This window comes from Bombus pyrosoma, linkage group LG7, assembly GCF_014825855.1.
Source record: "Bombus pyrosoma isolate SC7728 linkage group LG7, ASM1482585v1, whole genome shotgun sequence".
Classification (NCBI taxonomy): Eukaryota; Metazoa; Arthropoda; class Insecta; order Hymenoptera; family Apidae; genus Bombus; species Bombus pyrosoma.
Window position 1 is genome coordinate 3,966,776 of NC_057776.1, and position 13,990 is coordinate 3,980,765.

The 13,990-nt window shown below is 28.7% G+C and overlaps 5 protein-coding genes across 11 annotated transcripts; 3 read left to right on the forward strand and 2 right to left on the reverse strand.

The window, feature by feature from the left end:
* Positions 1-523: 523 nt before the first annotated feature.
* Positions 524-4,189, reverse strand: LOC122569128 (armadillo repeat-containing protein 8-like). Of its 4 annotated transcripts, none has more exons than XM_043729677.1 (8): positions 3,876-4,186; positions 3,683-3,756; positions 3,022-3,472; positions 2,452-2,946; positions 2,049-2,340; positions 1,262-1,785; positions 898-1,064; positions 524-727 (listed from the first exon to the last, which is right to left on the reverse strand). In XM_043729677.1, the coding sequence occupies exons 1-8, from the start codon at positions 3,900-3,902 to the stop codon at positions 691-693; spliced, it is 2,067 nt and encodes a 688-aa protein (XP_043585612.1). In that variant the 5' UTR covers positions 3,903-4,186; the 3' UTR covers positions 524-690. The 4 variants fall into 4 exon arrangements, with proteins under 4 accessions (XP_043585612.1, XP_043585611.1, XP_043585610.1 ...); XM_043729676.1 differs by having other exon boundaries at positions 2,049-2,367; positions 3,876-4,183; XM_043729675.1 differs by lacking the exon at positions 524-727 and having other exon boundaries at positions 734-1,064; positions 3,876-4,189.
* An 804-nt stretch (positions 4,190-4,993) lies between these two features.
* On the forward strand, positions 4,994-6,921 carry LOC122569099 (DNA polymerase delta subunit 3-like). The gene is made up of 2 exons (XM_043729624.1): positions 4,994-5,378; positions 5,507-6,921. Exons 1-2 carry the CDS (start codon positions 5,310-5,312, stop codon positions 6,743-6,745), a joined length of 1,308 nt encoding a protein of 435 aa, XP_043585559.1. The 5' UTR covers positions 4,994-5,309; the 3' UTR covers positions 6,746-6,921.
* A 143-nt stretch (positions 6,922-7,064) lies between these two features.
* LOC122569098 (protein artichoke-like) lies at positions 7,065-9,497 on the forward strand. Its single transcript, XM_043729623.1, has 4 exons — positions 7,065-7,205; positions 7,330-8,417; positions 8,495-8,682; positions 8,790-9,497. Exons 1-4 carry the CDS (start codon positions 7,109-7,111, stop codon positions 9,064-9,066), a joined length of 1,650 nt encoding a protein of 549 aa, XP_043585558.1. The 5' UTR covers positions 7,065-7,108; the 3' UTR covers positions 9,067-9,497.
* Positions 9,498-9,591: 94 nt separating this feature from the next.
* On the reverse strand, positions 9,592-12,155 carry LOC122569100 (protein ABHD13). 4 transcript variants are annotated; one of them, XM_043729627.1, is made up of 6 exons: positions 12,022-12,155; positions 11,253-11,564; positions 10,941-11,172; positions 10,672-10,865; positions 10,433-10,593; positions 9,592-10,360 (listed from the first exon to the last, which is right to left on the reverse strand). In XM_043729627.1, exons 2-6 carry the CDS (start codon positions 11,416-11,418, stop codon positions 10,088-10,090), a joined length of 1,026 nt encoding a protein of 341 aa, XP_043585562.1. In that variant the 5' UTR covers positions 11,419-11,564; positions 12,022-12,155; the 3' UTR covers positions 9,592-10,087. The 4 variants fall into 4 exon arrangements, with proteins under 4 accessions (XP_043585562.1, XP_043585560.1, XP_043585563.1 ...); XM_043729625.1 differs by lacking the exon at positions 12,022-12,155 and adding an exon at positions 11,833-11,966; XM_043729628.1 differs by lacking the exon at positions 12,022-12,155 and adding an exon at positions 11,880-11,962.
* On the forward strand, positions 11,979-13,614 carry LOC122569102 (6-phosphogluconolactonase). Its single transcript, XM_043729629.1, has 4 exons — positions 11,979-12,243; positions 12,613-12,813; positions 12,901-13,184; positions 13,275-13,614. The coding sequence occupies exons 1-4, from the start codon at positions 12,123-12,125 to the stop codon at positions 13,383-13,385; spliced, it is 717 nt and encodes a 238-aa protein (XP_043585564.1). The 5' UTR covers positions 11,979-12,122; the 3' UTR covers positions 13,386-13,614.
* The last annotated feature ends 376 nt before the right edge of the window (positions 13,615-13,990 follow it).

Sequence of the window (13,990 nt, forward strand, 5' to 3'; positions counted from 1 at the left end):
TCTCCAAATAGGATAATGCTACGAGTATTATCTATTTCTTACATTTGCACTGATATTTCATACTTATTAGTTGAATTTTAACATTCCAGATTCTTTAGATTTAATGAAAATAGCAAGATGATCGTAAGAATCAAAAATACTTAAATTTTCGTAAATAACTTTTCAAGCTCCATACCAAAGATTTAAAATCGATGATAGTTTATAAGAAATACTAGTCATATACTTCTTTTAAGTACATTAAAAATATTTTTTTCGTGATAATAAATAATTATCAACTTTTCTAATCATGTTTATAGCAAAATATGTTTAATATGAAGTATATCATGCGGATACCTGTATATAATTTGTTGACATTCCACAATGTAAAACTTTGCAATCAATTATTTTTGACATTATCATTGTATCAAACAATTCATATTTTAAAAATGTATGATACAATTATTACATCGTTTCCTTTTTTAATATACTGAAATATTGCATATTGTTTTCTTTTTTTAAATAAAATAAATACAACATAAACAGATTACATCGTCAGGGATATTGTTTTTTGTATCTTTTCTATATAAATATAAAATGCTTATGCATCAACGAAATACAGAATCACAGTGTTAACACCAAAATATAATTGTATTTCGTGTATAAAAGAAATCTAAATCAAAATCTAACTTTCATCAATAACACATCTGGAATTTAGGCATCATAAAATTGTGCCATAGCCGTTCTGACCCTGAAATGAGACGAATGTATATTAACAATCAGAAATAATTGAGAGAAAATATTTTTATATTAATTATACTAAGATTTAATAACTTATTGAATTATTATAATTTACAAGGACATTTAAAGATCATTTTCAAACACAAATAGAAAAGAAGGTTTAAAGATTGTTTGACATACTTATCAAACAATTGAAGATCCTTGCTATGACGTAATTGTTGCAAAATACGATAAAAGCCCAGTTCTTTTAAACGTGCTTGCCGTTGTGCAGCACCAGGTTCTTCCCTCCAGACTAGGTTGCACACACAAAAAACTGCGGCAATTTGCAGTTTTACATTGCTATGCATCTAGATTCATAACATAAATGTTAGAAATTTCTGCTAGAACTTCAATAACATATTATTGAAGCATAAATTATATAAGAATCATAAAATAACACGGAAAGATATTTGTTGTATTATTCAAATAAATTAAAAGAAGGCGATAAATAAAGAGTGAAATATTAAAGAAAGAAGAACAAAAAGGCAAAATATTTTTTACAAACCATATAATCCATAAGTTTTTTAAGCACATCTTCGTTAGCCATAATATGATCCTTTGCTCGATTTCCATCAGCTACATTCGCTAAAATACAGAGTGCCTGCTCCTTTACATCTGCTGGATGCCTTGGGTCTTCTAAAACTAATATAACAGCTTGCATAACGTGAGCAGCGTGTTCTCCCATTATACGATCTATGTGTGCTTTTGTAGAGAGCAAGTTTCGTAATAAACCTAATGTTTTCATCAAAACTGGTATATCTTGATCTGCCAGAAGACAAAAGATTTGATCTGTTCCCAGACATTGTAAAATTTGTAATTTTACTTGCTGTTCGGCTTGGAAAGCCACGTTCATCAATGCCCAAATTCCGTTCAATCGCAATGCCGGTGTACATCGTTTTGTAAGCGAGCACAATAACTCTATTCCTCCAGATTCAAGAATCGGTTCTTTGCTTGGACTAAATTCCAACAATAAGTTACATAAAGTACTCGACGCAACAGTTAATAAATCAACTTCACTTTCGCCTCTACCTACACAATACAATTATACTAATTAATAATAATAGATACTAATCGTATGATCTAATTTTGAAAAATTTTCGTTTTAGATTTATATAACTGATATTACAAAAAATATGCAAGAATATCTTCAATGTTCTTCAGTAATCTTGTATGATTTCATTGAATGAGTTATGTATGATTAAAACATTTTAAAGGAAATGTGTCGTAATTTTGTATAAATCATATTATTTCAATAATAATCCATCAAGTCTAAAAATATTATTATATCTTACCCTCCAATCCCTTATCTGCACCATGTAACAATTGCATAAGGGGCCTCCAAACAGCATGATCTTGAAACGTTGTTCGGAGTTGCTGAACACTTCTAGAAAGAGAATGAAGACATCTAACTGCTGCTAAACGTACGTGAGAACCTCCTGGATCCTGAAGTCCTGCCACTACTTGTTCCATAAGACTTTCTGTCTCGATGATACGTTTCCTAATATCTTCATCATTAGCACCAAGGGATGCAAATGCCCTGAATGCAGCTTGTCGCATATCTTGTGTTAATGTTGCATCCTGTAGCTGTGCCATTGCAAGTACAATCTTGCACTTGTACAATTTATTAACATGAAATATTAACGATAGTAAACATACAAAATAGATATGTAAATCTATAATGTATAATATACTTACATGTGGATGACATCGTAATAATTCTGCAAGAGTAGGAATTAAATGATTACTAATGGAAGCTAGACGTTGCAATTCGGTATTAACTTCAGTAAGGAAAGCCAAAGTTTCTGCCGCCGCTACTCTTTCACGAGGCGGATGATCTCGATGACAAAGTCGTACCAAACAAGGTAAAGCACGGTATATAATTCTAGGATCTTTGTGTACCAGAACTCCAGTTCTATGCATATATGTAACACATCTTGCAGCTTCAAGTTGAATTAACGAGCTTTTCTCACGGCCCATTAATTGTCCTAATGCTACAGGTACAAGCCTACCCTGTGGTGTGTTACTGGTAGTTGCCGATGCAACTGTAACACATACCCCATAATTCTTATAACACATATTTGCCAAGCATGCTAGAGCTGATGATTGAACATCAGGTAATGGAGAATCCAACTGCATTGCTAATGTTTCTACTGCACCACCTTTGGCTAAAGCACTTTGCTCTTCTGTTGTCTAACAAGAAATTATTTAAAATATAATTTTAAGGATTACATAGCAAAGTTAGATTTGATTCTGTCATTTCTGTACCTTGCATGCTGTTGTTAAAATTGTTGCTACACAAATTTGACAAGTGACTGATTGATTTGCTAATGATACCAATCTTGGCACTAGCGCAGGATCCTGATATATTGAATGAACCGGTGCTGATGGATGTTGAAATACTGTTCTCAAACAACGTAAGCATGCCTCGTTTAATAAATCTGTTATTTTTGGCTTTCCTTCTAATGGCGTTTCTATGATAGGTGTAGATAATATAACCTGAAAAAGCAACGGCACTACACCAAGATCTATAAGTGCCAGTACATGTTGATCAGTTCCTTTAGCTAAAGAACCCAAAGTTACTGCAGCCTCTAGCCTTATATTATCTCCAATTCTGTCTGATGTATCTCCAAGAAGTTGCAATAAACGAGGTACTACACCTTGTGCTATTACAGATCCTTTTTGTCTATTACTTCCAATTACAGAATTTTTTAGGCATCTAGAAACAAAAAAAGAGATCAATTATAGTTAACATAAATGTTCAATGAAATAAACATTGACAAAGTAATGGTGGAAAGTAAGAAAAACTATAAGATTGTTTTAATAATATTACCTTTTTAATGCTTCTTTACACCATATGTTATAATGATTTTAATAAATAATGACCTTTAATAAACAAGTTTAAAGGTTAAGTACGATTTGTACTCACATAATAGCTTCTAAGCATTTTTGAGGATCCAACGAGTATAATTCATCGATGTAACTTCTCGAACTCTCAACATCCTGTGACACAATTGAGAAGTCATTTAATTTTCAAACTTTTCGAACGATTGTACGAAAAATGATATCTTTCAAAGCAGAAGAAAACCGGTAACTTGTTTCACCTTTACGAATTCACTCACCATGAATGGTTGCATCACCGAGACCATAATTCTTTTCTCTCGGTTTTACATAAAGATATTACAAATGTTCACTCAAAATAATTCTGCAGTATATAGTCAACTACCACAAGGAATAGTTAATTTAACAATCGACTTTGTTTGTTATGTGAACACTCACTGCTTCATTTGGTAAAACTCGCGTTCTAGAAATAATTCCAATTATAACAGTGTTGGCATTATCATATAATTACCACTAGACTATGGATACTTATACAAATTCATATTTTTATAAATATAATTTAAAAAATGAAACTTAGATATGCATAATTTTTCATATTATCTACATTTTTAAATTTCTCATAGATGTTGTTACGTTTTCATTTTGGGGTTTTATGACGGAGGTACGTAGGTTGGTATCAACCTCACATAGAGCGCTGAACCACTCTGCTCGTGGAAGTGCGCGAAGATTCAAAAAGAATTTGTTCTTTTTATAAACGATCCGTTTATTCCAACTTGTACTTTTTAATTACAATAGCAAGAAGTTAGCACTCGAGAGTCAAAATTTGAATTGATTAAAAATTCACTTTTTTCATTTTTGATCTTCGATTCCTGCCCAGGTTCAGGATCCCCGCCCCTAGGTCTTGTCTTCCTGAGTAAATGGAGGTAGGAGCATTGTCTCTCACAGAAGACCGTACCTACACGTGCGGTGATGGAGAAGGGAATAGTATAAAAGAGAAACAGCAAACTTCCTAAAAAAGTTTACATAGCCGTCAAAGATAAGATGTAGAGAAATCATATCGAGAAATTCGGACTCTTAATTTATGCAGCACATAATAGATAATCTAAGCTTACAGCTCAAGTTCTAGGAAAGTTTACACGAAAGTTGCTGGAGGTAAAATACCAAGAGATTACATTAAAAAATTCGAACTATTAATTTGGCATCATAATAAATAATTTGAAGCCAGTTCACATGAAACTGTTTGTCTTCTGAGCCATTTCCTTTCCTTATCCAGCTGTTTTCAGTGAATAATTAGACAATGTACAATTTTCGATCTATGTATATAGTCGGTCAGTTTAAATTTCGTTCATAGTTTATGCCGAATGTTTCCAGATATAATCATTGAAACCAACTTCACGCAATTATACTAGGAGCAAATTCAAGCGACAGCGTAACAATGCGTAAAAAGCAATTTAATTATCGCGTTATAATATTTAACAAAATTTAATCTTTTAAATTTTTCTATATGAATAAAAATTATTAATAAATTAAATTTAATTATTTAAAAATATTGGATTAGAAATTTAAAATTTATTATAAAAATATAGAAATTTTTGTACAATTGGTCATTTTGAAGTATGTAAGCGATTTCGCATATTTATTAAGAAATGTACATAACATTAAATTGTCTAATTGTTATAAAAGTATTTTTTGTCAATTAAAAGCTTTTATTAAATATGTTTGCGGAATCTCTGCCCGAATATTTAGAAACTGTAGCAGAATATATATTTGATAATGATAAACTGGTGAGTATTCTTTTAAATTTCTCAATTTCTCATAATACAACTTTCAAATTTACGTTATACTAATCGCTTACAATATTATTTTATAAAAATGACTTTTAAATTGTCTTAAGTGCATAAAATGATTATAGGTAACCTATAAATGGTTAAGCAAAGAACTGGAAGTTCACGTCAATGTAGCAAAACAAATTCTATGGGAATTTTGGCAAAGATACAAAAAGGAGAAAGATTTTAATTGCACCTTTTTGCTAATTGGAATTTTGCATGATGGTGGTATGCGAGTTGAAATTGTCAGAGAAAAAGATCTATTAACAGCAAAAGAAAAATATAGCAAAATTATTTCCGAGCATATTTATAGCCTTCAAAAAGTACTTCCTGAGATACAACTGCTTGGGTTAACTGAAAATGGAGATATTAAATTCAGTGCCATTAAATGCATTCAGAATAATGATCGTAATGATGAAGAGATGCATATGTTCCGTTGGGGTACCATGTCAAGAGAAGTTGAATCTGTTCCTCAAGAAAAAACACAATCAATATCTGAACCAGTCAAAGAAAAACAGATATTAAGCCCAGAAGAGAAGCAAATTGCTAAAAAGAAAAATGCTGACAGAAAAGGTTTTGATAGTTTGTTTGGGAAAGTCAATAGTAAACAAAAAAGTCCACTTGTATCATCTAATACAGAAACAATGGAAGTGGATGCTTCTAATCATACAAAAGAAATATCTAAAAATGTTGGTGCTGGAAAAAAGAAAAATGTAAAAAAAGGAGAATCAAGTGGATTTTTTCAACCAAATAAGAATCATACAAAAACTACAGATTTTTCAGATAAAAATAAAAGTTCAAATTCTTCAGATAAAGACAAAAGCACAAATTCCTTATCAGAAAAAATTGTAGAAGAGAAAGTTATTTCAAAAAGTAATTCTAAACAAAAGCAGAATGTAAGAGGGAAAAAACGTAATCGTAGCAAAGACACTAAGAATACTGTTAAAAAGAGAAAACGTATTACAATTCAGAGTGATTCTAGTGGTTCAGAATCTTCTGATAATGAACAAGGATCAGAACTAGATTTACCATCTTCGCCTGAAAATGCTCCTGCTTTTGTAAAGAAATGTTCTGTTTCTCCACCACAAGTCAAACTTGAAAATGGAAAACGTAAGGTTTTAAAAACAGTAGATAAAACATTTGAAGAAGATGGTTTTCTTGTCACAAAAAAGGTACATGTTTATGAAAGTTGTTCTGAAGAAGAACCAGAAATTGTAGAAGTAAAAAACCAAAAGAAGATAGTGGCACCTGAATCACTTTCAGAAGTCAAAGGAAAGAAAAACACTAAACAAACTACTTTGATGAATTTCTTTAAAAAGTCATAGCATACTTTATTATATTATATTGCATGTTTTATAATTATTATACTTAGAATACTTACTTTAGGTTATTAGGATACTTACTAGAGTACAATAATATTTTACGATTCTGTTATGATATACAGAATACAAATAAAATTTTATATTTTATAAATAATTGATATAAAATTTATTAAACGAAAGTAGTTTGAATTTTATCTTGAAATTATAATTATCTTCTAAGTCAGATGAAATAGATATACGTTCTCTTATTAAGCACTGTTATCAGATATGTTATCAAAGAGATGCCAAGTGCATGTTACACCCTAAGTATGAGTAATGCTATATTGGTTGTTCAAATATAAGGTCTCTAAATAACAATTTAACACAATGATTATTTATTTAAATTTAATTGGGTTGTGTTTCTCATTGATAATACAAAGTTCTATATGTGATATATGTTCAACATGTTCGTGTACAATCCTAAGTAAGTAAAATTATTTCAATTTGGTGAGATATAATTTAAAAACAAATTCTTTAAAGTTATTTATTGATTACATATATGAATTATTAATAAATTTAGCTAATAATATATACTTTATTTATTACAGTGAATAAAGAACAGGAAATTAACTGTCATGGAAAATATTTAGGAAATAATGACATGTTTAATTTTGATTTGTTAACATTAGACAATTATCAAGTATTGAACAAACTTGTTTTATCTAAAAACAATATAGTTAATTTACCTACAAATCTATTGAAGAAGTTACAATCTTTAAGAAGTTTAGATTTATCTGAAAATATTATAGAAGAAATATATACAACAATGTTTATAGACTTGAACAATCTCGAAGATCTAAATCTTTCTAAAAATGCATTAAGAATTTTTGATGATTCGTTGTTGGAAGTACTTCCTGCATTGTTATCATTAAACCTTAGTTATAATCATATAAATTCAATAGAATATTTAATGAACAAAACTACAACAAAGATTAATATACTCGATCTTTCTCATAACAATATATCCAGTTTATCTAAAATATTTCTAGAATCATTAATAAATTTACAATATTTAGATCTGTCGTTTAATAGAATCCATTCTTTAGAAGATTGTAGTCTAACAGTTTTAAATTCTTTGAAAGCAATTCATATAAATAACAATTTTATTGTTACATTAAATATGCAAGCATTACCAAAGACATTGATTGAATTACATTCTGGATATAATCAAATTTCGGAAATACTATACAATTTGGATTATATTGAAGTATTAAATCTACAGCACAACAATATTTCTAAATTACATGCAAACATAATAACAGATAATTTACAACATCTGAATATTAGTGGAAATATGTTATCAAGTTTTCCAAATGTTATATCTGAAAATTTGAAAGTGCTAGACATATCTAACAATAAATTAACTTATGTTCCTGAAGTAATATCTATTAAAAATTTCCCATTATTGTTCCAATTTGATGTTAGCCAAAATCCTATTGAAAATTTGACAATTAGCTCTGATTTAAAGTTAAATTCATTTATTGCAAGTAAAATGAGTATGTTAAAAGCTATTGATGAAAGTACATTAGCAAATTTGAGACCACCATCGAATGGTTGCATTCATCTTACTATATCCAATAACAAAATGTTGTCTTTCATTCATAAAGATGCTTTGAGACACATGATTCTCTGTTCAGTAAGTTTCAAGCTGCTATTTTGGAATATTGTCCAAGTAAGTTAAAGTTACCTAAGTAAATAATTTTTTGTTATTAGTTAGATTTGAGTAATAATCAACTTTCCTATGTCGCAAAAGAGCTGGTTGTACGTAACAATAATTCTATGATATACAGTGTTAATTTACAAAGAAATCCATTTAAATGTAATTGTACACTACAATGGATGTTAAGTGATTTGGTTCCACAACTTTATTCCATCCAGCCTCATCTTTTAGATGATTTGAGGTATATAACTCATGAAATTATTATTAGAAATCTGTTTAATGCTTTGAATCAAAATAACGAAAAATATTATACTAATTATTTTATTGTGTTTCTTTACATTACATAAGGTGTGCTTCGCCTCCAGAAATATCAAACATAAGAATGGTGCATTGGTACGGATGGAAAGACGAAATTTTTTGTGTTAATACATCAGTTTTTAAAGAAAATCTTGCAATGAATGTTGCCAATGTAATGTCTAATGAAGTAGTACATTTTGATTCTAGTACTGGTTTGCTAGTTGTTGTAGGAATAGCTACAACTGTATTAACACTTTTAATAGTAGGAGGCATTCTATGGACACAAAGAATAGCCATAAGAAGAAGGAGAGTCAATAGGAAATTTTAAAGTTTATCATTATTTAGTATATAAATTTATTTGTCTTGTATATCTGTAACACATTTCTTTTTTAATTAAAAAAATTTTCTTAAATTTTCAATATATTGATATTATACGAAGATGTACTTTCATTTTCAAAGTGACTTATGAAATATCATATAACTTACATTATCTCTTGAATTGATTAAAGTTAAATAATGAATGGAAATAAATTTATTCTCTGAATTAATTTATACTTCAAGAATTATCATTCATTTGAATACTAAACATTGTATAAGACTGACAAAGTTATTAGTGAACACATAATCAAATGTTAATATTGACAAAAAAATTAAATTTGTTGGTAAAATGAATTATGAATCATGAATTTTATTAAAGTATTGTAAAAATAAAGTATTAAAGACTCTCACAGGAACAGTTTTCTTTTCAATTAAATTTAAATGTTATTGAAAAAATATGAATAAATAAAATGTTATCTTGAACATATAATGTATGTATAAATACATGTATAAGAATACATATATAATAATATATTTATCAAAACATTAAAATAAATATATATTTCTAATTCACACATATAAATACATTAGTATTCGTATAATTGTGTATAATATTTTTTTTATACAAAAACAGCCCATTTTCGATGAAAATAGTTAACTAAGACTATCTAAACATTCCCTAAAAATACCCTAAGTATTGGAAGGATTTAAGATCTTATTTAATTATTCACAAATTTCAAGTGCATAACAGACACTTAACTAAATTTAAATCATGATATTTCAATGATCTCAAACATTGCATCACTTCCAATATTGCAATCTTAATATATGTTTTAATAAAATATTTTCATAGAAGATTGATCCGCATTAATTATGAGCTAAATTGTGTTTGTAATTATACTGTTTGATCACAATAAAGATTAATAACTTATTCAGATACATTAATCTATCTTTTTTCTTATTCATTAAGATGAACAATTTTTAAAATGTAATCATCGCTTTGGACGTAAAGTGAGCTTTGCAATTTGTCTTTATATATCGTCTATTTGCCAGTGACTAGACGTCACTTGAATTGGAGGATTTTCCCTCAATTCATTTAAAAAATTACATATATTTTTGTAATATCGAGGTTGACACCACGTTTCATTGTGTGTACCTCCTGAAATCGAAAGTATTTTTTTACACGGACTTTTACAGTTCTTGTAAAGTTCTTGCATCATACGTGGAGGCACTAACGTATCCGCTAAACCAGAAATAAATAATGTAGGTACCGTTACTGACTGCACTTTGAGGATGGACAGATACTACAATACAAAATGACTCAACTAGAAATTATTCAACTGAAAGAAACTAAGCTATAAGAGAAATTATTTTACCTTATTTTTATATAAAAAAAGGGGTAAATATTGTAAACATCTCAATCCAAAAAGTAGTGCAGCCATATCAGGAATGCTAGTAAAAGTGTTCTCAAGAATAAGACACCAAATTCTTTGTGAGTTTTCTGGCTTTGTAGCTAAATTGATGGCTACAGCACCACCTATAGAAATATTAGAGTATATTAAACATATAGTATACATTCTTTATCAAAAATGACTCATTTAAAAAATATAAGTACCCAATGATCTACCAAATACGATTATTTCATTAGTATTTATATCAGTTCTACTAGATAAATAATCAATTCCTGCACGAGCATCCATGTATAAACCTTCTTCAGATGGTGATCCTTGTGATAAACCATAGCCTCTATACTCCAACATTAAAATGTTACATTGGATAGTATGGTATAATCCAACTGCATTTTTTAGTCTGAAATATAGTCTTAGAATTATTATCTCATATTACAAAATAAAATTATATGATAAAGTGGCAAAAGTCACTGACCTATGTCCTACATTACCAGCATTTCCATGAAGAAATAACAAAGTAGGCACCTTTTTTATTCTATCCTCTGGTTGAGAAATAAAAAACATGTGTAACATGGTACCATCCCCTGATCTAGTATAAATGCTTTGATAAGGTAAAGTAAATATCGAAGGTGCAGGAACATATATCCGAGAATTAGCTGGTGACTCTGGACGATAAACAAGTTGATCTTCTCTATGATACAATATACCTACAATATACATTGATTAAAATACATACCTACCATTGTTAGAAACATAAAAATTTGATAGAAGACTTTAATAGATATACCTGTAGTAGCAAAACAAAGTAGAAAGAAGGCAGAAATCCCACCGTACAACCAATATAGAAGGAAACAGGCAAGTATATAAGTTCCAGAGAAAGCCCAACATTTGATAGCTATACTCCCTAATAAACGGATGGGTTTACTTCGAACAAGTCTCATACAAAATGACATGATTGCTACGTAGTATTTTCAAAAAAATGACTAATAATCATCTAAATCACTCTTATATTCAGTAAGTGTACAACATTGCGTATCTTGACTTGATCATACTGCTTCACCGAGTCAAATATTCCAGTTATCATTGAAGACTTTATAACCTAAAATTCGTATCAAAATTTTACTTCATAAATATGATCCATTTCATAAAAACTTTGGATTTGTATTGATAAATAAATGCATTTCGCTTTTCAAAGAAATTTATTAGATCAGAGATTACATAGCATAAAATGAAATAGTTTCAATTTTTGAAGAATTATGAAACATGGATTGAAAATAAATATTGCCGTTACATGCTCAAATATAAATCGATAAAATAGTATAAATACTGAAATATAAATAATAAATTTTTTATAATAAGCGATGTACTTCATAGCGTAATTTCATGTTGAACAAAGATACGTTCATATACAAACACAAAACAAACTGGCGGCGCGATCATAGTGTTACATTTAGAAGATAGTATCGCGAGTTTATCACGTGTCATCGTGAATGTCCAATGCTGTATTCTGATTTCTGATTACTGTTAACCGATTCTATATGTATAACTAATACTACCTTACGTCTTTATACTGAAGACGAGTCTCACTGTTCACGTAGAGTTCTTCGTTTATTTACGATTAGAAATTTAAGTGTTATTTTAAAATTATTTATAAATAATGGAGAAAATACTAGTCGAGCCTCGGGATGGAACCGTAGTGTCATGTTTGTCTAACCTTCTTCAAACGAGTGCTGAAGATGCACTTACTATTGGTGATACGTTTAAAGTCGGACTATCAGGTGATATACTTCTCACATAAACACTATAAATACAAAAATGATAAAAACAGATGATTAATCATGTCCATTGAGTGTTCCATCCTTATAAGATATATTTTAAAGAAAATCTGAAAGTAATATCTGCATTTAAAATACATACATTTATAGGTTATACATGCTGTAAAAAATTATGCAATTGACGAGATTTTATATTTATTTCTTTTTTCATTTGATTCCAATTTAAGCAAGCAGGTTATTGTTTTTACAATAGTATATTTTTTCATATTTTTTTATTTCCAATATTTAATTTATACCTCTTACAAGTACAAAAGTTATTTTTTACATTAAAATATTAAACTAATAATAAAATTTTAAAATTATTTGTGTTAGGGGGGTCTTTGGTACAATTATTGGTTGACAGTTTACCTAATGTTACAACTGATTGGAGTAAATGGTATTTCTTCTTCTGTGATGAAAGAGTTGTTCCTTTCGATAGCAATGATTCTACTTATGGAGTATATAAGTCAAAGTTGATTGGGAAGATACCAATAACTGAAGAACAATTTATAAAAATTAATCCTGATCTGTCTGGTAAAATAATATGTTTCAATCTATAATTTCTTTCTTCTTTTTTTCCCATAAAATAGCAGTTATATAATTACATTATTATACTTATAGCCGAAGATGTTGCAAAAGATTACATTAAGAAGATGTCTGTATTTTTCCCTCCCGACCGTGTTCCATGTTTTGATGTGCTTCTTTTGGGATTGGGTCTAGATGGACATATATGCTCTCTTTTCCCTGGTCACAAACTTTTAAACGAAGCAAGCTTGTGGGTTTGTCCTATTAATGATTCTCCCAAGCCACCTCTATCTCGTATTACTCTCACTCTTCCTGTGATAAATAATGCAAAAAGATGCATATTTGCTATTACCGGATATGGTAAAGCTGGAATTGTTAAGGTGATTATTTCATTGAAGGTTAAAGGAAACTAATTTTTAAGTTGTAATTCATATAAAGTATTTTTATTCTTAATATTTAATATCTAACAGCGAGTATTGCAAGATAGAGAAAATTTGCCAGCTGCTCGTGTTCAACCCCACAATGGAGAATTGTATTGGGTCCTAGATGAAGATGCTGCAAAATTTCTAGAAACAGCCTAAACAACATTCCATTAAATTGACTATGACATTCCATGTTAATATCTTGTCCTAATGCTCAGCAAATTTTTTGAGCTTACTTTTATATACATATGTGCATCTTACTTAAGATACCTAATAATAGAAAAGTAACTAAATGACATTTTTTGTAATTTATTGCTCAAAGATTGATATTTGTTTATTGTGATGTTAATATCATCTGAAATATATTAGGTTCTGTTACGTATTTTAATATTAGTTTCCAATATTTTATTTTTTCATTTCAATTTGTAAACATTTAATTATAATGGATATAAAATATAATAAGGTAAAGCATTTTTATGCCACATTACTCATTCATTATTAATATCATCAAATTGCAATTTATGCTTATTATATTATCTTAATAAATTTAGAAAATCATATAAAACAAAAATGGCTTAAAAATTTTTTAAGTAACAAATATCTTGGATGCTAAGATAAGGCAGTATACATTTCAAAAACGTACAAATATTTAGCAATATTTATTTTTATTTAGATATAATAAATATAAAAAATTAAAATATGTGATTACAAATATATTTAACATTACGTAATTCGATTTATCATAAATTATGTTTTTCATAAAA